This window comes from Metschnikowia bicuspidata (assembly GCF_001664035.1).
Source record: "Metschnikowia bicuspidata var. bicuspidata NRRL YB-4993 chromosome Unknown METBIscaffold_4, whole genome shotgun sequence".
NCBI lineage: Eukaryota > Fungi > Ascomycota > Pichiomycetes > Serinales > Metschnikowiaceae > Metschnikowia > Metschnikowia bicuspidata.
In genome coordinates, this window is record NW_017387734.1 from 1,073,293 (window position 1) to 1,091,581 (window position 18,289).

Here is an 18,289-nt window from a genome sequence, read left to right on the forward strand (position 1 = left end):
CGGCTTTTCATGTAAGACTACGAAAAAAAAAAAAGTAAAAGAAATATGAGCTACAAGTATTGAACACTGAATGATAGTGTTTGTTCAGTTGAAAAAGGTTAATTATGTGAAAGCAAGTTTCATGCTGTGATTTGGTCATTTAAACCGTAGTTTTTTTTTTTCTCTATCTGTGTAAATGCTACAGGCCATAGTTAAGGATGAAAACATTACCAGGCGGAGCAGTTTCAGTGACTGTCACGGTGTTCGCTGCGCGAAAATAGGGGTAAGGGAATTTATTTCTTCATTTTGCTCTTACGTACTCAATGCGCACACAAGGCTTGGAAAATGATCTGCTCAGAGAAAGTATTCTTGTTGGCTAGCAGAATATTTTCCCCTTTAATCCCTCCCCAATATCTTGATTATTGCAGGTAACGGATTAGGTATTTCTTATATTATACGAAACTCAAAATACACATGTGAAAATCTATGAACCGTTGTCATATTTTGGGTTTGTTTCTCTTCATTTTGTCATACTATGAACACATTTTAGAATCCTTCTGCAAAATTTGACAAATTCAATTACAATATTGAAAACGTAATTATGTGACCACACCTTTTACAACTTACACACACGTGCTTCGCTTGTGGTTCCTGGAAAAATCCGATCAAAATTTTTGTCAACAATGTCGATCATGTAATTTATAGAAGAATCATCCGACTTATTTGCCTTAAGGCCGTTCATAAATCCGGAGATGAAGTACAAGTCGCTGGGATTTTTTATCATGACATAAGCCTTTGTCTTGGACTTATTTTTTAAAATTTTGATGATCTTCAAATTGTTCAAATAAAACAAGAATGAAAGAAGATACTGTTTGTTGTAAGTTTCAACGTGATATGATGCGGAGTCATTTTCAAAATTTTTGAGATTGTCTTTTTGAATAATTTTCAAAAGAGACTTCGTTGTTGGATAGTCTTTCAGTAGCGAAGCATCGTCAATGAGCTGTTGTTCTGGGATCGCATTGCAATTTGCGAAGCTTTGACTATCTACGAGAGATAAGCTTTCAATACAAATGGCGAATGAGCCGATGAATGGTCGAACTATTGTGGCAAGAACTGTGTGATAATGCACGTCGAGTATTTCGAAAGAATCTGATATCAAGTTCAAATCCTTGAATTCTTTGAGAATGTTGGATAATTCGTGCCTTGCATTGTAATCATAATCAAAAAGAAACTCGTTTTTCAAAACACCTGTGAAAATGTAGTAAAGCTGACTGATGCGCTTCTCATTCAGTGTTATAAGTAGGATCAAAGAGACCAAGCATTTGTGGATAATCAAATGTATTGTGAGATTTTTATAATAGAGAAGTTCGAAACTGTTCACCACTCTCACCCTTTTAGTATGCGGGTTTACTTTTGTATATCTGAATATTTTGACGATTTGAGACTCAATCAATGAAACCTTTTGATCCTCAGTTAAAGATTGTATTTTCTTAAGGCAACCAATGGTTGATGCGTTCACGGTTTCTTTTTCAAGTATTGCCGTTAAAAGATTCATCATTGGCAATAATTCCTTGACGAAAAATTCTTTGCGGCCATCATAATAGTAGAAAGTTTGAACAGTAAATCCAATCAAAGCAGATTCAGGAATATAAGATATATCATTTATCGAATGTAAGATCTTGAATCCTAGCTTCTTGAGGTTGGTGTTCTGTTCATGTCCAACTGCGTCTACCTGATCTAGGTCAATCATATTCTTAGGATCATTGTAGTATGAGGAATATGTGAAATTTTTCGCCAAAGTCACAAATATTTTACCGTTCAAAGGCCTGCTTGAGTTGTCGACAAAGCCATCCGACAGATATGTGACTTTCTTGCGATCATTCCTCGATATCATATTCGTTACTCCATTTGACATTATGCTGATGAAACTTTCTTGCTTCTTGTCTTTTCCGATTAATTCGTGAAGATATCCATCTGCCTCATATATTCTCTCGTAGGTTATAGAAACGGGCTGGATCAAAAAGTCAAAGTGGGCGTTCTCATTTTCCTTCCGTTGTTTCTGATAGATTGATGCCAACGTCTTCAAGATTCCATACTTTGGAAGAAGTAATTTACCATCTCTAGAGCGAGTTCCTTCAATGAAAACCTCAAAGTGGATTTTGTTCAACAATACAAATTCAACATAGTTTGTCAAGTTTCTTTCAGTATAAGCTTCGTTATTGAAAGATCTTTTAATAAATATTCCACCCAAGCCTTTCAATATCGACCCAAATATTGCTACATTCAAATTATCTCCTGCAATAACTGTAGGGAGAGACATTTGAAATCTGATCAATATGAGGTGCAAGATGACATAGTCAATGTGAGACTGATGGTTTGGCAAGAGCACTATCGACATTGGGTCATGGAGATAAGTCTTGTAAAGATTGCTAAATTGCTCTCTATTAGTCCACACACCTTGGGGAAACATTTTTGTGACAGTCTTGATAACTGTTATGTAGCATAATCGAATAAAGCTGTACGATCCAAATCTCGGAAGATTTTTCAAATTTTCTTGTTTGTAGTAGTTTATCATAAAATTTTTTACCTCCGTAAATCTTCTCGGAAAGTCTTTTGCTTTTATCAAATTCATTCGTAACTCCAGATCGACTAGATCATACACGATTTCATCAAGCTTCTTGTCTGAATGTTCCAATCTATCGTTCATGAACAGCTCGCTCATACTGTTGAACCGCTTTGACGCCTTATGAACGGAATACCTATACTCAGCATTTTTGTAGATATCGAAAACATTAATTCTTGTGAAATAGTTGATAAAATGTTCTAAAAGTTGAAAACTTCTACTAACCTCTTCGTTGGATTTCATGGGAAGGTATGTTTTTTTGTCTGACGGCAAGGGAAATGTAAGCTCAAGATTTGGGCTAGTCAAAGCATCTTCAAGAATATTCACATCAAACTCAGAATTCGATATCAGGTCTAGCATCGTTGGCTTCGTTAGATATTTCGATGTGAGTTTCAAATTCAAAGAAGTATATCTGCGAGACGGGCCCAACAATTCTAACCCCACATCTCGAGCTCAATGTACAGTCGCATTTCTTCAATCCGCAGTACTATATTCTTTTAATCCGAAGCAGAGAATCATCCATCATTGCATGGACTTATTTTCATGTTATTACCTCGAATGTAAAGATGTATTCCTACTGTCTCCATATCTTAATTCCTGGGGGTTTGATTCATTTCTACATATCAAAAGAATTGAAGCAGATAAGAAATATAAGGTGCGGGTTGTATCATCATCGCCTTTTCCGGGGAATATATCTGCTACACGCGTTCAAAGCTCGAAGTGCAGCAATTATATGATTCCTAAGAACCCAGTTCACACCAGTCTTTTCCCTGGCTTACCTGTTGAGTACATAAAGACTTCTCAAGCCACAAGCTAATGAATCCGGCGATCATGATGCCAAAAGAGTCGCTTATACCAACACAAGCCATTGAAAACTCTCTCATATCAGGGTGTACATTTTGGCTTACATTCAAGAAGGTATTGACGTACAGAAGCCCACCTAGTAAACCTTCGTAGAAAACTACCAAAACAACTGGAACAATATTATCAAACGGAAAGTCACATATCGATTGCAGGAGCAAAATCAACAAGTTAAGCATTTGTAATACACTCAAGGTGTATAATCTTTCAAAACGAAATCCAAATGTTAGCGAAGACCTCGACAAAAAAACACCAAGTTGATAGACAAAACCGTATACGACATATATGTCTCTGTAACTCGTAATTAACCATTTGGGAAGGTCGCTCAAGGGAAAAAGTAATGTAGGGGAAATACCTTGATTTATAACATATTCAAAAATGTAAACCGAACATAATGGAATCATGTATGGTTTTATAAGAGGCTTGATGGAGAAGATGGTGTTTTTCAAATGATTCCCCATTCTGGCCGCCTTTGTCTTCAATCGCTTGACGGGTGGTCTTTGGTCCTCAATATAGGTTTCTTGGTTGTGAATTGTAGACAGAGTCGAATTTATGCATAACGGCTCATAATTTCTTCCGGTTTGAGGTTTTGGTAGCACAATATGATATGTCATTGGAAAGCCAAAGGGGATGATAGCAAAAACTAGTAATGCCATCCGAGTACTTATACCGGCAAGGTTTGTCATAATCAAAAAGGACAAGCTTCCCAAAATACCTGCTGCTCCAGTCCCCATAGAAAAGCCACCAATTGATTCCTTCTCATCATAAAAATGTGTAAGCTGTAGAAATGAAACTTCCCCCAACCCAGATGAAAGCGAAGCCATAGAAACACCTAATAACTTTGCCAGGGTAGAGTTTTCCCTTGACATGCTCACTAGTAGCATACCAAAAGACGAAAAGACGACCAAAATCCAGATTCTCGTGATGTAAGGCACTTTATGAATGAAAAAGGGGGCCAAGAGCTTTACAGAGAGGGATGGCACAATATCGGCCAAAAGTACGATAGCTTTAGGCAAAGAGAATCCAACAATGTCGACCGCTGCCGACAATATAACAACATAAAGGATATTTTTGATTAGACCAAATGCCAAGAACGAAACGAACACTCGCTTAATTTGAAGAACCATGAAAAATAATTGGTACTCGATAAGGATAATTGTGGACCACTATCATGTTGTGACGCGCGCACCCGGATGAATAGCAATTTAGAAACCATATACACAAGTTTGATGCGCAACAATTTTACCAAGCCTATTAGAATGTTAAAAACTTTTGGTCTGTTGTTTCTGTAAGTTCTTTGCATTCATGAATCTTATGCGAGAACCTGGAGCTTCTTTGGGAATCCTCGCACATTACTTTGTACATCTGCTGAACACATCTGCTGAACACGTATCCAGTCTCAATTTTCCCTAATGTGGCTGTTCTTTCAGTTCAGATCTCCGGGGCCGGCTTCATTAAATCCAATTAATATTATATTTTCGGTCAATATTTGTCTCAATATTATGCAACAAGTAGTTATGCCGTAGCTGAAAAAAAAAACAATTCAGAAGGATGATATGCAGTTTGATCTGAACACGCCTAAAAATTTCATGACTCACTAACTGGAAATTGCTTAAAAGAAGCGGCATATTTCTCATTGGCTTTCGCCGAAAATTTCGACACCGATCAACAAGAATTTCTTGAATCATGAGTAAGACTCCTATCCCCGAAGAATTCGATGACACCAGAATTTTGGGCTATGATCCATTGATTCCACCTGCGCTTCTTCAAAATGAAGTGAGTGCTAAAAAAAACTCTTTGGAGGTGGTCATTAGAGCAAGAATCGACTCTGCGCAAATCATAGCAGGTACTGATGACAGATGTTTGGTTGTTGTGGGACCATGTTCTATCCATGATACCCAAGCAGCCATGGAATATGCCAGACGGCTCAAAGAACTCTCACAGGAGTTGGAAGATGACTTGGTCATAATCATGAGAGCTTATTTGGAAAAGCCAAGGACTACTGTCGGTTGGAAGGGTCTTATCAATGATCCAAATGTTGATAACACTTTCGATATCAACAAAGGATTGAGAGTATCAAGACAATTGTACGCTGACCTCACTGGTGAAGTGGGTGTTCCAATCGGTTCTGAGATGTTGGATACCATTTCTCCACAATACTTCTCAGATTTCTTGAGTTTTGGCGCTATCGGCGCCAGAACTACTGAGTCTCAATTACACAGAGAATTAGCATCAGGATTATCTTTCCCAATTGGTTTCAAAAACGGTACAGACGGAAACATCGGCGTTGCATTAGATGCAGTTCAAGCCTCCTCCAAAGGACATCACTTCATGGGTGTAACCAAAAACGGGTTAGCTGCCATTACGACAACGAAAGGAAATGACAACTGTTTCATTATCTTGAGAGGTGGTAAGAAAATCACGAACTACGATGCTGAGTCTGTCAGAAATGCAAAAGAAAGTATTGCTAAAAGTTCCGACCCAAGCATCAAATTGATGGTGGATTGCTCGCACGATAATTCCGAAAAGGATTACAGAAATCAACCGAAGGTTTTGGACTCTGTTATCGAACAAATTTCTGCGGGAGAGAACAGTCTAATTGGCGTGATGATCGAATCTCACATCAATGAAGGAAAACAAGGTATGCCAAAGCAAGGCACAGGAAAAGAGAGCTTGAAGTACGGAGTTTCTATCACTGATGGGTGTGTTTCATGGGAAACTACCGTCACTATGTTGAGAAAACTCGCTGGGGCTGTGCAAGAGAGAAGGGCCAAAAACCAAGCTTAAAAATTATTGTCTTCGCGATAAATTGGTGTCACGATTTCCTACAAAGAAAGTCTTAATGATTTTGTATTTAAATTTATTCAGTTTCCAACGTTTATGTTCATATTTTTAGGACGATTTGTGTCTATTGCAGTACATGACAAGATCCTTGTGTCCTTTATGATCTAGGCCTCGCGGATCTGTGGACGACAATTCAAGTCAAGCATAATGAGGTGCATTTAAAGTCAAAACATCTTCGTTGACAGGGCATCAGATAGTGTGTTGCTTGATGAAGTATTTTTTGGGCTATGTGTCGTAAGACTTTCTACTTTGCCAATGTACGTGGCAATTCGAGAGTGCCTTCAAATGGCAAGCTGCCGCAATCAAAACCATAATGTGAAAAATTTGATGCAGGTGGCCAAAGATATCGAACTTCCCCGGCACTTTTTTACATCGTGTTTCCTCTGTGTGGCAAAATCTCTCAGGAATTCTTGCTGCGTATAAAAATGCCCCTACGATGTAGAAAAGGCCCTCGAGGATCAACCATTGTGCACTTAATCGATGGAACGCATCAATTTTCCCGAAAACATTTGCAGCTATTATAACTGGTATAACACCTGAAAGACCATATATCACGAAAACAAATGATCTTAGTGGACGGTAAAGAGGCGTGGAAAATTTCTTATCGAAGGTCATAATAGTACATACTGAGCCAAGGGTCATGAATATCACGACAAGACTATTTCTCCATTGAGGAACCTCTTCGAAAACAAACATTACGACTGATATCAACGAAAATGTGATCATAACAACGATCCCAAAATAATCGCATTGATTTCCAAATCCGCACACTCGTGGTGAATGTGACTTAAAAAGATGAAAGAGGGCAGACAGTGTGAGGCATGTGTAGGCTCCGATGCCAAATAAGAAGTAACTCAATCTGATCCAAGCCGGAGTGCTTGCACTCCAATATATGACGTATAAAAAGAGAATTATGGCTGTGAGAGCTGCAGGCATAAGGTGAGAATAAATATTGACGGTTTCATTGTGTAAATATGTCATGGACTCCAAACATTTTTTATAGCTTGAAGTATGCTTCACGTAAGCGGAACGAATGAAATGATTGTCCTGTTGCCACAGATCCAATTCGTGATAAAAATAAAGATTATTCCGTTGAGGCAAATATATCACATACTGCTTTTTCGACTCCATTTTGTTCATTCTTTGTCAGGAAAAAAATGATAGATTAATGGCCTCTACTTGACGTACACATGTGATAAACAGAGATTACCAGTACGCACAATCACGTGATGCTGACACACTGTTTGATACTATAAATAGAAATATGGTGGTGGAAATTGGTATTTCTTCGCTCATTTGAAGGAAGGTTCCAAATTTTCAACCAATTCAGAGTACAAATGAAGCTTTTCAGTTATGTCAATGCCCCTTTGCTCAGTACCATCTATCTTTGTACCCATACGTCGATTGTATATTTCGCCAGTGTAGAAGAACTTCCAAGGGGAGCTTTTGATATTCACAGAGCCTCTGCATCTTTCAAAGTACCATTTGTTTACAGGATTGTTTGCCCTTGACCTCCAGAGTAGTTCCGCCTGATGCGATTGGGTTATGAGCTTGAAAATAACGTCAGCCAAACTAGGAATTCCTTGGTTTCGTTTAGCGATTGCAAACTTATCCAAGTAGGCAACTTTATTCCCATTACTCAAATATTCCCACGTGATAATCGCTGCACCTTCATAGTCTCCGACAATTATCAAAGTAGCGAGTGAATCGTTTATACGGGCTAAATATTCTTCTGTATTGAGGCTTTTTCCAAAAGAATCAGCGATTAAATGTAGCATTTTTTCTTGATTAGCCCATCGTTTACTAGGTTCTCAAATTTGAAAACACCATGATATGAATCTTGATCCAAAACAGTCACTTGAAATCCATTTTTGATAATTGATGTAGATACTTGTGGTGTTCTCTGTAGAGCCGATGGCAATGATGATGAGATGATTGGTCTATCTGTTAATACATTGTATACCACAGGATTAAGCTGATCATCATTCACGGACATCACAAGAGGCGTTGTTATAATCCCAGTCGCAGAGTTGCTTCCAGTTTTTTGAGCGACAAGATGCAAAATTCTGTTCATCGATTCAAGATTAGACATGTGAGACTCTCGCATTTTTGGCTCTAAATGTCCAATGTACAACTCTGAAACAATGTCTGAGAATTCTTGGGAAAGGTTGATAAAGACGTGACTTGTTTGATTGCGCTCAATGGACGGAATTCCACCAAGAGAGTCGATGTATATGATCTTCTCAATCGACAATACATCTGGAATTTCCAGCAACTCGGAGCATATAGTTAGCAATGCATCTTTTGGCTCGAGAAACCTTTGCGAACCGTCACTTGCGTTGAATATTGCTGGAATGATTATTGGCACGATACCCTGGAGCAAAGGAATCAAGAGCAGTTCTAAGGAGTCAATTCTTGCTTTACCTCCAGATTCTCTAATCTCTTCAATAAACAAAGACCTTGTTAAATTAGTTGGAATCAGGTCAAGCCCACTTTTCACTTTGTTCAGTAAAAGCAGCAGTAATCTCTCGGCATGTTCACTTAAAAATGAGGAAATCAGTTTAAAACTATGTTCAGTCATATCATCTTGACCACATACTATAATCGGCGAGACTCCTAGTTGAACAAGTCTGTTCAAAGTCTCAGTAATTCCTCCAAGATGTTCATTCGAAATATCCGCCATTGATATTTTGAATAACGCCACTCTTAAGGGGGCACTCTGATTTTGTTGCAAAGACCGCATCTTAGCTTGAAAGCCAGACTTCCCCCTGGTTAAGTGCTTTTCGATCAAAGCCTGCTTTCCTGGTGTTGTAGACCATTTTGGGAGGTTTACTTCATGGAAAGAGGTGGCTGTCAAATCAAATTGATCTTGGTATTTTTCAAGAAAATTTTTTGCCTCCCTTTTAGTGGTAGTTGAGCGTAGAATCGATAAAATCAAGTCACGTTTCGATTTAGTAACGAGATCGGAAACTTTAAAATTAGATACGAATTGTCTATTCAAACTCGTGAAATGACTCATGAAGCCTTACAGTTCACTTGTAAATGTTCAAGATCTCAACTTTTGAGGTACACTAGTCACGTGTTGTGGCTACTCAAAATCTGACCCTTCTCCTTCCCCCTCTTCAACGGTGGTGCTCTCATGCAATTCTCTCAATTTTCCCATCACACCCAAAACAAAAGGCCTCATCTCGTTGATTTCCATCAACGAAAGGCCATTAAGTTGAATATTTGACTCGTTTAATTCTCGTAGTCCTCGTTTCGATTTCAGCTGTCTCAACTCTTTCAAGTCCTGAAGTATCGATCGTAAATAGGTGCTTGAATCTTGTAGATCATCCGCGGCTTTCGTGAGCATTATCTTCGCTAGCTCTATCCAATTCCATGGTAGTTTGGAAAACATATGCGGGAACTTTCTCTCTTGCTCGTAGATCTCTGACAAGTGATCATGATTCAACCAGTCAGGTATTATTATATTACACTTTCCTTGACCCTTGAGTATAAGAGCTATCCAAAGCGGAACCTCAACCCTTTTCATTCCTTTAAGTTGAGGAACTCTGTCCTTATTATTAGTATTTTGTTGATATTGTATTGTTTACTCTGGACCGAGACAAGACGAAGAAATTTCCAACATACGGCTATGAGATCCAATTTAGGCATGGAGTATCGCGGAAGAATTGAGATCATTTCATTCTCGCAAAGAAACTGGATTTCAGCTGGTGACAAGTTTTGTCTTAAGTTTTCTATCAAAACCATGGCTTACTTTCGGGATTATGGTGGTGTAAAGGTGACATAAATATCAGAGCCGTGCAGGTTTCTTGCGCGATTGTAACTTCAAAAGCCGTAGAAACTCGCTCAACAAAATCTCCCCATGCCGCTCATCGTCGGATGTAAGAGAATCTCTCGCAGAACATGTAGACAAAAACCCCAAGCAATTCGTCAAAGTTTTCGATATTTCGCATTCTGGATTTTCAAATACAGTTTGCTCATTATATTCCACCATTTTTTTAAAAATATCATTTTCATTATCCTGACACGAAAGCAAAATCATTCTCCTATGGAGCTGAGGAAGAATAAATGTATCGCGAAACGCCAAGAGTATATCGTTATCGAAAGTGTATCGTCTTGTAGCTGATTCAAACTTCGAATCTTGTGAAAAAAGAAATTCGAGATAGGATTCAGCTGGGACAAAGATGTGCAACAAATAGAATCTCACATTAGAGTTGAAATAATTCCAGGCTCGAGCAATAAGGCGCCAGTTTTCTAGATAGATCGTGAGTTCTCGTTTTAATTCAGAAAATTCTTGAAGATTCTCCGAATCAGAACTCTGAATTGTTAGCAAACCGAAAGAGTCTTCCGGAAGTTTTGGTGCCTTTTTATGAATAAATATGTCAGCTAAAGTCTGACAGCACTTCAAGAAGAATCGTGAAATTTGAGTCAAAAATTCTTTTAATTCTAGTTCGGTTCTTTCATCATCAGCACCGTCCGTTGAAATCCAGTTGCTTACCTGCCCATCAAATATCCTCTTCGGGAAATTATCTATCTTTTCTTCTTGACTAGGATTTTTTTTGATTTCATGCCTAATACCAAGAAGTCTTTGCTCGACAAAGGATTCCATTTCTTCAATACATAGCTTTTGTAGTTCCTGGCTACCTTTGCCCTCGGGTAAATGTTCTCTTGGACAAAGTATGGGAGTAATTAAATCAAAAATATCAGAGAATGCTTTTGTGTAGTGCTCATCACCAGGGTGTAATCCTAGTCTCAACTCGTCTGGTTGAAATCCAACAATCGGGCTTTCAGGTGCGGTTCTGTGATGTTTTTGAATGTATGTATCAGCAGATGTCATGTACCGACGGTGAAGCTCGAAGATTGTAGTACCTTCAACTGTTCTGCTATCTACTCCAATTCCATGGTTAGGGTCAGTAAAGTGATATGTTGATGCAGCCACGCGATCAGTGATATAAGAATTGGAGCTCTGGGAAGATAGCTGAACAATATTTCGTCGCAGTGATGTGTAGATACTATTCTGCTGAAATTCTCGACTTTCGGAGTTGGTTTCGGCGTTCTGATCGGTTAATGATGTATGGGGTCTATGAAAGAGACTGTTGAGTTGAATCGAGGGAGAATTTGCTTTTTTGAGAGTGCTAGATTCCAAGAAAGACGGCTTTCGTGAAAGGCTTCTCGCGTTGCTTCTCTTATTCCTTCTTCCATGAACCGTTGATTCATTTTTGCTGAGAAACGTTTTTTTGGTATCTAAAGTCGATCGTGAAGATTCTAGATAGTTGACATCTCCGTGAAGTTTTGAAAGCTTGAACTCTTCGCTTTGATCCACCAATTCGAGTTCATCGCGGCTCAGCCTGTTCGACAGCCAATTATTTGGTTCCAGAATCGTTTTTTTACGGCTAAAAAACCTATGCAAAGATCTTTTTCCCGATGTGTTCGTGTTTAAACTCGATCCTTGAGACGTGTTTGTTGCCTGTTTTTTCAAGGTTGCAAAACCCACGCTCGAGATTTGAGCCTGTAGTTCTGTCAGCTTCTTTTGAGGTCGCAATTCCACGCTGCTGTCTTCGCTTTGAGTAGGATTCGAGAGCATGTGTATTCTTGATAAGGAAATAAGACGAGTTTGTAAGCTTCTCACTCTAAGCGTAGTAGAGACATTCGGTTCACGTGACGCTCTGCCATGGGAGGATAAAAGGTTGGGTTTCACGGCTAAACAAAGCTTCTTCTATAATGATTTTACTGCAACTCTGATCAAGGCTTGCCTTGGCTCAGAAATAAAAAGACAAGCCTCACTTTGAAATTTTCATTTTTGAATTTCGCATTCGTAATGTATGAAGAATTGGAGACATTAAAAAGCGTTTCTTCATCAGCTAATAACAATAATCGTAAATAAAAAAAGCAGGAAATCAGAAAAACACAAACCCATCAATTACAACAGTGAAGCCGAAAGGGTTAGTATCAATGCTAGATTATCGAACATATTTTTTCATTCACTCATCTCTTTCACTTCTCTGTGCCTTTACTCGGCATATCGTGCACGAATTATTCCTGAATAGGAAAACAAATAAATAAACAAACTGAACCTTCGCGCACGTTGAAACGAGAATGCCATAACTAAATTTGGAATGTGGGACTACCGGTGCTTGATAACTCTTCATGACTTACTCCAGTGACGACTCAGATCCTTTCAGGGATCATCCAGATCCCAGTGCACCACTAGCAGCTTTTACAAGTGATCGGACTTCTCCCAGAAGGTTATACCAGTTGAACACGGAGGTCGCACACTCTGACGACGATTCAGAATTTGTGGGTATTCCATCATCATTGCTGGGAAACCCCAATCAAAGAAGATCTCCCAACATATTTACTAGAAGCTCAATGTATGCTCAACCAAATGTGAACAGTCTTCTGAGTTTGTCAGTTCCTCCTCTTACTCCTGAGACAGCTAGAACACCGCGAGCAAACTACACCTTGCAAGAAAGCCCAAAAAGAAAAAAACAAGCGGGCTATAATCTTTCTCGGATTTCATCAATACGGAATAAAGAAGATGATGTGAGTCCTGTCCAAAATTTTCAATCCCCAGATCGACTCAGTAAAAGTGAGAGGATCTTAGAACCTCCCGAACCCATCTTTACACCAGAAGCCCTAGCTGAAGCCAAAACTCTCAGCAGCGAAGTGTTTGATGACCAGACTCTTCATCTGAGTGCAAACAGTGAATACGCATATCAGATTTACCAAAAAGAGTATGATGACAAGCAGAGTTTCTCTGATGTAAATACCGCAGTTACGAGTGAGTCTTACCAGACTTCGAATCAAGAGAGTGATTATTTTGGGGCATCGTTAGATAAAGATATGATGCAGAATATCACAAAAGACTATGTTCCCAATAAGGAGAAAACTTTTATGAAACGCAAGGTACGGCTTGTCGACGGCAAGTCTGGAAACCTTGTATTAGAGAATCGAATTCCCGAAGAATTGCAAAAGGTGCTCACTCGAACTGACTCCCCTTTTGGTGAATTCACAAACATGACGTACACTGCTTGCACAGCTGAACCTGACAACTTCGTGCAAGAGGGATTCACTCTTCGGGCTGCAAAGTACGGAAGAGAAACCGAAATAGTAGTCTGTGTTACTATGTATAACGAGGATGAAACTTCTTTTGCCAGAACGATGCATGGAATAATGAAGAACGTTGCACATTTGTGTTCTAGAAGCAAATCATCAATTTGGGGAAGAGACTCGTGGAAGAAAGTACAGGTAATTATTGTCGCGGATGGACGCAATAAAATCAACGAGTCTGTGTTACAACTTTTAACTGCAACTGGTTGTTATCAGGACAATTTGGCCAGGCCATATGTTAACAACAGAAAGGTAAATGCTCATTTATTTGAGTACACCACTCAAATTTCAATCGATGAGAATCTCAAGTTCAAAGGAGATGAGAAGAGCTTGACTCCAGTTCAGGTACTATTCTGCTTGAAAGAACAGAATCAAAAGAAAATCAATTCTCATAGATGGCTATTTAATGCGTTTTGCCCAATTCTAGACCCAAACGTGGTTGTCTTACTAGATGTCGGAACAAAACCAGACAATCATGCAATCTACAATATGTGGAAAGCTTTCGACCAGGACTCCAATGTTGCTGGTGTAGCCGGGGAAATTACTGCCATGAAAGGAAAGGGATGGATTAATTTACTCAATCCTCTCGTTGCGTCTCAAAACTTTGAATATAAAATGTCCAACATTTTGGATAAGCCTTTGGAATCTGTTTTTGGATATATATCTGTTTTACCGGGCGCCCTATCCGCATACAGATACATTGCTTTGAAAAATCATGAGGACGGTACAGGTCCGTTACATGCCTACTTCAAAGGCGAGGATCTTTTGACAAGTCATCATGAAAGAAACAGCAAGACAAACTTTTTCGAAGCGAATATGTATTTGGCCGAAGATCGAATTTTATGCTGGGAGCTCGTTGCGAAGCGGAATGAAAATTGGGTCTTGAAGTTCGTGAAGCAAGCGACTGGAGAAACAGATGTCCCCGATACAGTTCCTGAATTCTTGCTACAAAGACGCAGATGGATGAATGGTGCATTCTTTGCTGCCCTATATTCTTTGCGCCATGCTAATAGGATCTGGCAAACAGACCACTCTTTTACAAGAAAATTTTGGTTTTGCTTCGAATTTGCTTATCAATTGCTCACATTAACATTTTCATTCTTTTCTTTGAGCAATTTCTATTTGACGTTTTATTTCTTGACTGGATCATTGATCCTGGAAGACAGTCTCGGGAATGGTGGCTTTTGGATATTTACAATATTCAATTACATTTGCATTTGCGTCTTAACGTCAATGTTCGTTGCCTCTATTGGTAATAGACCTCAAGCTTCGAAAAACATTTTTAAGGTACTCATGATTCTTTTAACCATTTGTGCTTTATATGCTTTGATAGTCGGATTATACTTTGTAATAACGACTATTCAGAAGTTCGGGACGGGCGAGACATCGTCATCCGTTTTCGTGAGCATAGTTGTTTCTTTATTGGCAACGTACGGACTTTACACTTTGACATCTATTTTATATTTGGATCCTTGGCATATGGTTACGTGCTCACTCCAATACTTTTTATTGATCCCCTCATATACGTGCACCTTGCAGATTTTTGCATTTTGCAACACGCATGATGTCTCTTGGGGCACGAAAGGGGACAGTGATCCAAGGGAGGATAAGACAAACCAGTACATTATCCAAAAGAATGATGAGGGTGAGTTTGAGGCCGTCATCCTCGACTATAACATTGATGAGGTATATCTCGAAACACTCTACAACATACGCGCCAAAAGATCAAGTCAAAAAGTGAAAAGCAACAAAAATCAGGCGAAAACTATTGACGGAGAGGACTATGCCAAAAATGTTAGGACAAAAGTTGTCTTAATATGGCTTTTGGCTAATCTTATTTTTATCATGACAATGTTGCAAGTATATGAACCGGGGGAAACATCACAGAACTACTACCTAGTGTTCATCCTTTGGTTTGTGGCTTTCTTCGCTTTCATTAGAGCAACAGGGTCTATCGCGTACCTCATTCAGAATTTGGCTCGTAGAATGGTGCAAGCTAATAGCAAATGGAGCCACAACAAAATGGGGTACTCGCATGCTGGCACCAAGTCACTAAACTAGGTAACTACTTCTGCGAAAATATATATATATATATGCACTCCTGAGTAAATATTCGAGAAACAGACGATGGGTTGATATTCTCATATCCCACTAAACAATGGTGGCATTGAATAGAACACTGAAACGCTCAGCGTCTCCAGTTCAAGATGGGAGACATAAAAGACTTAGATCAACTTCCTCTAATGTTCTTCAATCTTACTCCAGACTCCCCACCATAATTGATAGACCCCCTCCCAAAAGCCAGAGTTTGGATATTTTTGTTTGGGGAACAGGTTCAATGTGTGAACTTGGTCTTGGTCCACAAGCGAAAACGAAGGAAGTCAAACGTCCCAGACTAAACCCTTTCCTCACAAGTGAGAAATTAGGTGCTGACGGAATTGTTGACTTTTCAGTTGGAGGAATGCATGTTTTAGCATTAGATAGCAACAACGTTTTATGGTCATGGGGAACCAATGATAGCAAAGTCTTAGGTCGCGATACAACGGGAAAAGAAAACTTGAAATCCATGGACGATGCCGAGGATTCCGATGATGATGACGGAGATTTAAACTCGGCAGAGTCCACCCCGGGAAAGGTAGAAAATTTACCCAAGACGAACATTAAAATAGTTCAGGTGGCAGCAACAGATAACCTCAGCGCTGTATTGTATGAAAATGGAGAAGTTTATACATGGGGAACGTTTAGAAGCAATGAAGGATTGTTGGGGTATTCCAAAGAGGTTAACACGCAAGAGTACCCAGCCAAGGTGAACAATTTGGAAAACATTGTTCAGTTGGCCACAGGAAAAGACCATGTATTAGCCTTGGATGCCAAGGGGATTGTGTATGCTTGGGGAAATGGGCAGCAGTCTCAACTTGGCCGGAAGATACTTGAGAGACACAAGTTTACAGCTTTACAACCTCACACATTTGGCCTCTATGATATCAAATACATTGCTAGTGGAGATTTCCACTGTTTTGCAATCGATTCCAATGGTAAAGTTTTCGCTTGGGGCTTAAACCAATACGGCCAATGTGGTATTACAAACAAGCAAGGCGAACTCGAAGATGGATCAGTCATCCAGAAACCGACAATCATCCCTGCTTTGGAAGACAAAAATATTGTTGAAATTGTCGGGGGTGAGCATCATTCCTTAGCCTTGACGGGGGAAGGGGAGCTTTTTACTTGGGGAAGATACGACATGAAAGAAGTCGGCATTGCAAAAGAAAACTTGCCTGATTACACGTACAGGGATCAACATGGTCTGCCAAGGTCTGTGCCGATACCTACCCTCTTGCGTATTGCCGATGGAACGCTCAAATTTAAGGCAATTGCAGCAGGTTCTCACCACTCTTTTGCCGTCACACGTGATGGGATTGTATACGCTTGGGGGTTTGGTGACACTTATGGCCCTGGGCTTGGACTTCTTGACGGTGACGTTGAGATACCAACGCGTATATATAACACAGCAACCAAAGACATGGACATTCAAATCATTGGCGCTGGTGGTCAATTCTCTGTTAGCGGAGGTCGCAAACTCTCCGATACTCACGCCGCGGAAAGAAATGAAAAATACGAAATTTTTGACTAAGACAGGCAATACATACAATTATCAAAAACGCAATTGAGCAAACAAAATAATATGTGTAGATCATAAAAACCTAGAAAACCTTGCCCCATGATTCACTCACTCTTGTTCGCACTGGCTGAAGCCAAAAATCTCCCACAGCTTATCCAAAAATACCTTCTCCACCATATTACTAATTTAATTCTGGGCCGCCACATTATCCAACTGTATTATCCCAATCACTACTTAAAGATGAATGGTTTACATGTAAAAAAAACAAAAACAAAACAAAAGGGGATTAAGATTCAATACAACATTAGCACTACATCGTCAAGTATTCCAGGAGCGCACTAACCGACAATTCAATAAATTAACTCACAACTAGAATCAACTCAGACATACAAGCTCAGAACAATAAGATAAATATTTGGACACTCAAATAGACAGAAAAAGCAGGAAACAAGGTCCCCGCATATAGCTTTCGGGGAAATGAATACATAGACTTTTTTTGGTAGCCCTATTTGAAAGGCGGAGGAAAACATGCACTCGATATGCATAAGAACTCCATAAAACAGCTCCAAGTGTCCAATCTCGGCCCATAAAAAGCAGAATAGACGAAAGCCCAGAAGCCTGGAGAAATACTAAAAATTCCTAGAGGCATTGTATACGATTATAACACAGTTGCAACAAGAATCAGGGATCAAGAACACACAAGCATATCATACGTGAACAACAAACATTCATAATGCGCCAATCAAGTATGTGCGGCGAAATCGTAAGGAGTTGGGAAAGTATCCCAACTACCGCAGTTTGGATTCGAAACTGATACTTCTTAGAAAAGTTGCCATTGACGGTGTTATCAGAACGCTTCGTGTACGAAAATTGCGTTAGTAGCATACCGGACGCACGATACGTAGAAATGACATTCATGATTTAATCGAGTGATCGCTTAAAAAGATAGTTTGTAATAAAGATATTCATCCCCTTGAATATGGGCTTACAAGGAATTCACAGACCAAGCATATTTCGCTTAAAATTACATTCCCAAATCGCAGTCATAATCTGTTACACTTTAACACGCCACACTCTAATTTCCAATCAATTGCTGTCGTTGATGTCTTTATTGCTAGCACACTCGCTATCTATCACAAACGACCTTTGTGCCTTATAGCATCAAGTGTTTTGGCAGAACAGGAGCTTGAAATGTGGCNTAACTCATGTTCATATACTAAATAACATGGCAGAACAAGATAAATGTATCC

The 18,289-nt window shown here is 39.4% G+C and overlaps 9 protein-coding genes across 9 annotated transcripts; 3 read left to right on the forward strand and 6 right to left on the reverse strand.

The window, feature by feature from the left end:
• Nucleotides 1-306: 306 nt before the first annotated feature.
• Nucleotides 307-2,998, reverse strand: METBIDRAFT_32534 (uncharacterized protein). Its single transcript, XM_018856071.1, has one exon. It carries the CDS (start codon nt 2,960-2,962, stop codon nt 596-598), a length of 2,367 nt encoding a protein of 788 aa, XP_018711070.1. The 5' UTR covers nt 2,963-2,998; the 3' UTR covers nt 307-595.
• A 155-nt stretch (nt 2,999-3,153) lies between these two features.
• On the reverse strand, nt 3,154-5,073 carry METBIDRAFT_32536 (amino acid transporter). The gene has a single exon (XM_018856072.1). The coding sequence runs from the start codon at nt 4,588-4,590 to the stop codon at nt 3,343-3,345; it is 1,248 nt and encodes a 415-aa protein (XP_018711071.1). The 5' UTR covers nt 4,591-5,073; the 3' UTR covers nt 3,154-3,342.
• A 76-nt stretch (nt 5,074-5,149) lies between these two features.
• On the forward strand, nt 5,150-6,250 carry ARO4 (3-deoxy-7-phosphoheptulonate synthase; the record flags this gene model as incomplete). Its single annotated transcript, XM_018858397.1, has 1 exon — nt 5,150-6,250. The coding sequence occupies one exon, from the start codon at nt 5,150-5,152 to the stop codon at nt 6,248-6,250; it is 1,101 nt and encodes a 366-aa protein (XP_018711072.1).
• METBIDRAFT_200548 (PAQR-type receptor) lies at nt 6,113-7,643 on the reverse strand. The gene has a single exon (XM_018854930.1). The coding sequence runs from the start codon at nt 7,445-7,447 to the stop codon at nt 6,533-6,535; it is 915 nt and encodes a 304-aa protein (XP_018711073.1). The 5' UTR covers nt 7,448-7,643; the 3' UTR covers nt 6,113-6,532.
• ARG2 (acetyl-CoA:L-glutamate N-acetyltransferase) lies at nt 7,546-9,326 on the reverse strand (the record flags this gene model as incomplete). The annotated part of the gene is made up of 2 exons (XM_018855239.1): nt 7,546-8,090; nt 8,135-9,326. 2 exons carry the CDS (start codon nt 9,324-9,326, stop codon nt 7,600-7,602), a joined length of 1,683 nt encoding a protein of 560 aa, XP_018711074.1. The 3' UTR covers nt 7,546-7,599.
• Nucleotides 9,327-9,395: 69 nt separating this feature from the next.
• Nucleotides 9,396-10,057, reverse strand: PSF2 (DNA replication protein; the record flags this gene model as incomplete). Its single annotated transcript, XM_018857701.1, has 2 exons — nt 9,396-9,863; nt 9,938-10,057. 2 exons carry the CDS (start codon nt 10,055-10,057, stop codon nt 9,396-9,398), a joined length of 588 nt encoding a protein of 195 aa, XP_018711075.1.
• On the reverse strand, nt 9,714-12,346 carry METBIDRAFT_200501 (uncharacterized protein). Its single transcript, XM_018854929.1, has one exon. It carries the CDS (start codon nt 11,892-11,894, stop codon nt 10,101-10,103), a length of 1,794 nt encoding a protein of 597 aa, XP_018711076.1. The 5' UTR covers nt 11,895-12,346; the 3' UTR covers nt 9,714-10,100.
• Nucleotides 12,347-12,415: 69 nt separating this feature from the next.
• CHS1 (chitin synthase) lies at nt 12,416-15,563 on the forward strand. The gene has a single exon (XM_018856073.1). It carries the CDS (start codon nt 12,458-12,460, stop codon nt 15,479-15,481), a length of 3,024 nt encoding a protein of 1,007 aa, XP_018711077.1. The 5' UTR covers nt 12,416-12,457; the 3' UTR covers nt 15,482-15,563.
• METBIDRAFT_32539 (Ran guanyl-nucleotide exchange factor) lies at nt 15,555-17,094 on the forward strand. Its single transcript, XM_018856074.1, has one exon. It carries the CDS (start codon nt 15,579-15,581, stop codon nt 17,049-17,051), a length of 1,473 nt encoding a protein of 490 aa, XP_018711078.1. The 5' UTR covers nt 15,555-15,578; the 3' UTR covers nt 17,052-17,094.
• The last annotated feature ends 1,195 nt before the right edge of the window (nt 17,095-18,289 follow it).

What these genes read in the sequence shown, in the direction of transcription:
- METBIDRAFT_32534 (XM_018856071.1), bottom strand. Translation starts at nt 2,962, where the DNA reads ATGCTAGACCTGATATCGAATTCTGAGTTTGATGTGAATATTCTTGAA.
- METBIDRAFT_32536 (XM_018856072.1), bottom strand. Translation starts at nt 4,590, where the DNA reads ATGGTTCTTCAAATTAAGCGAGTGTTCGTTTCGTTCTTGGCATTTGGT.
- METBIDRAFT_200548 (XM_018854930.1), bottom strand. Translation starts at nt 7,447, where the DNA reads ATGAACAAAATGGAGTCGAAAAAGCAGTATGTGATATATTTGCCTCAA.
- METBIDRAFT_200501 (XM_018854929.1), bottom strand. Translation starts at nt 11,894, where the DNA reads ATGCTCTCGAATCCTACTCAAAGCGAAGACAGCAGCGTGGAATTGCGA.
- CHS1 (XM_018856073.1), top strand. Translation starts at nt 12,458, where the DNA reads ATGACTTACTCCAGTGACGACTCAGATCCTTTCAGGGATCATCCAGAT.
- METBIDRAFT_32539 (XM_018856074.1), top strand. Translation starts at nt 15,579, where the DNA reads ATGGTGGCATTGAATAGAACACTGAAACGCTCAGCGTCTCCAGTTCAA.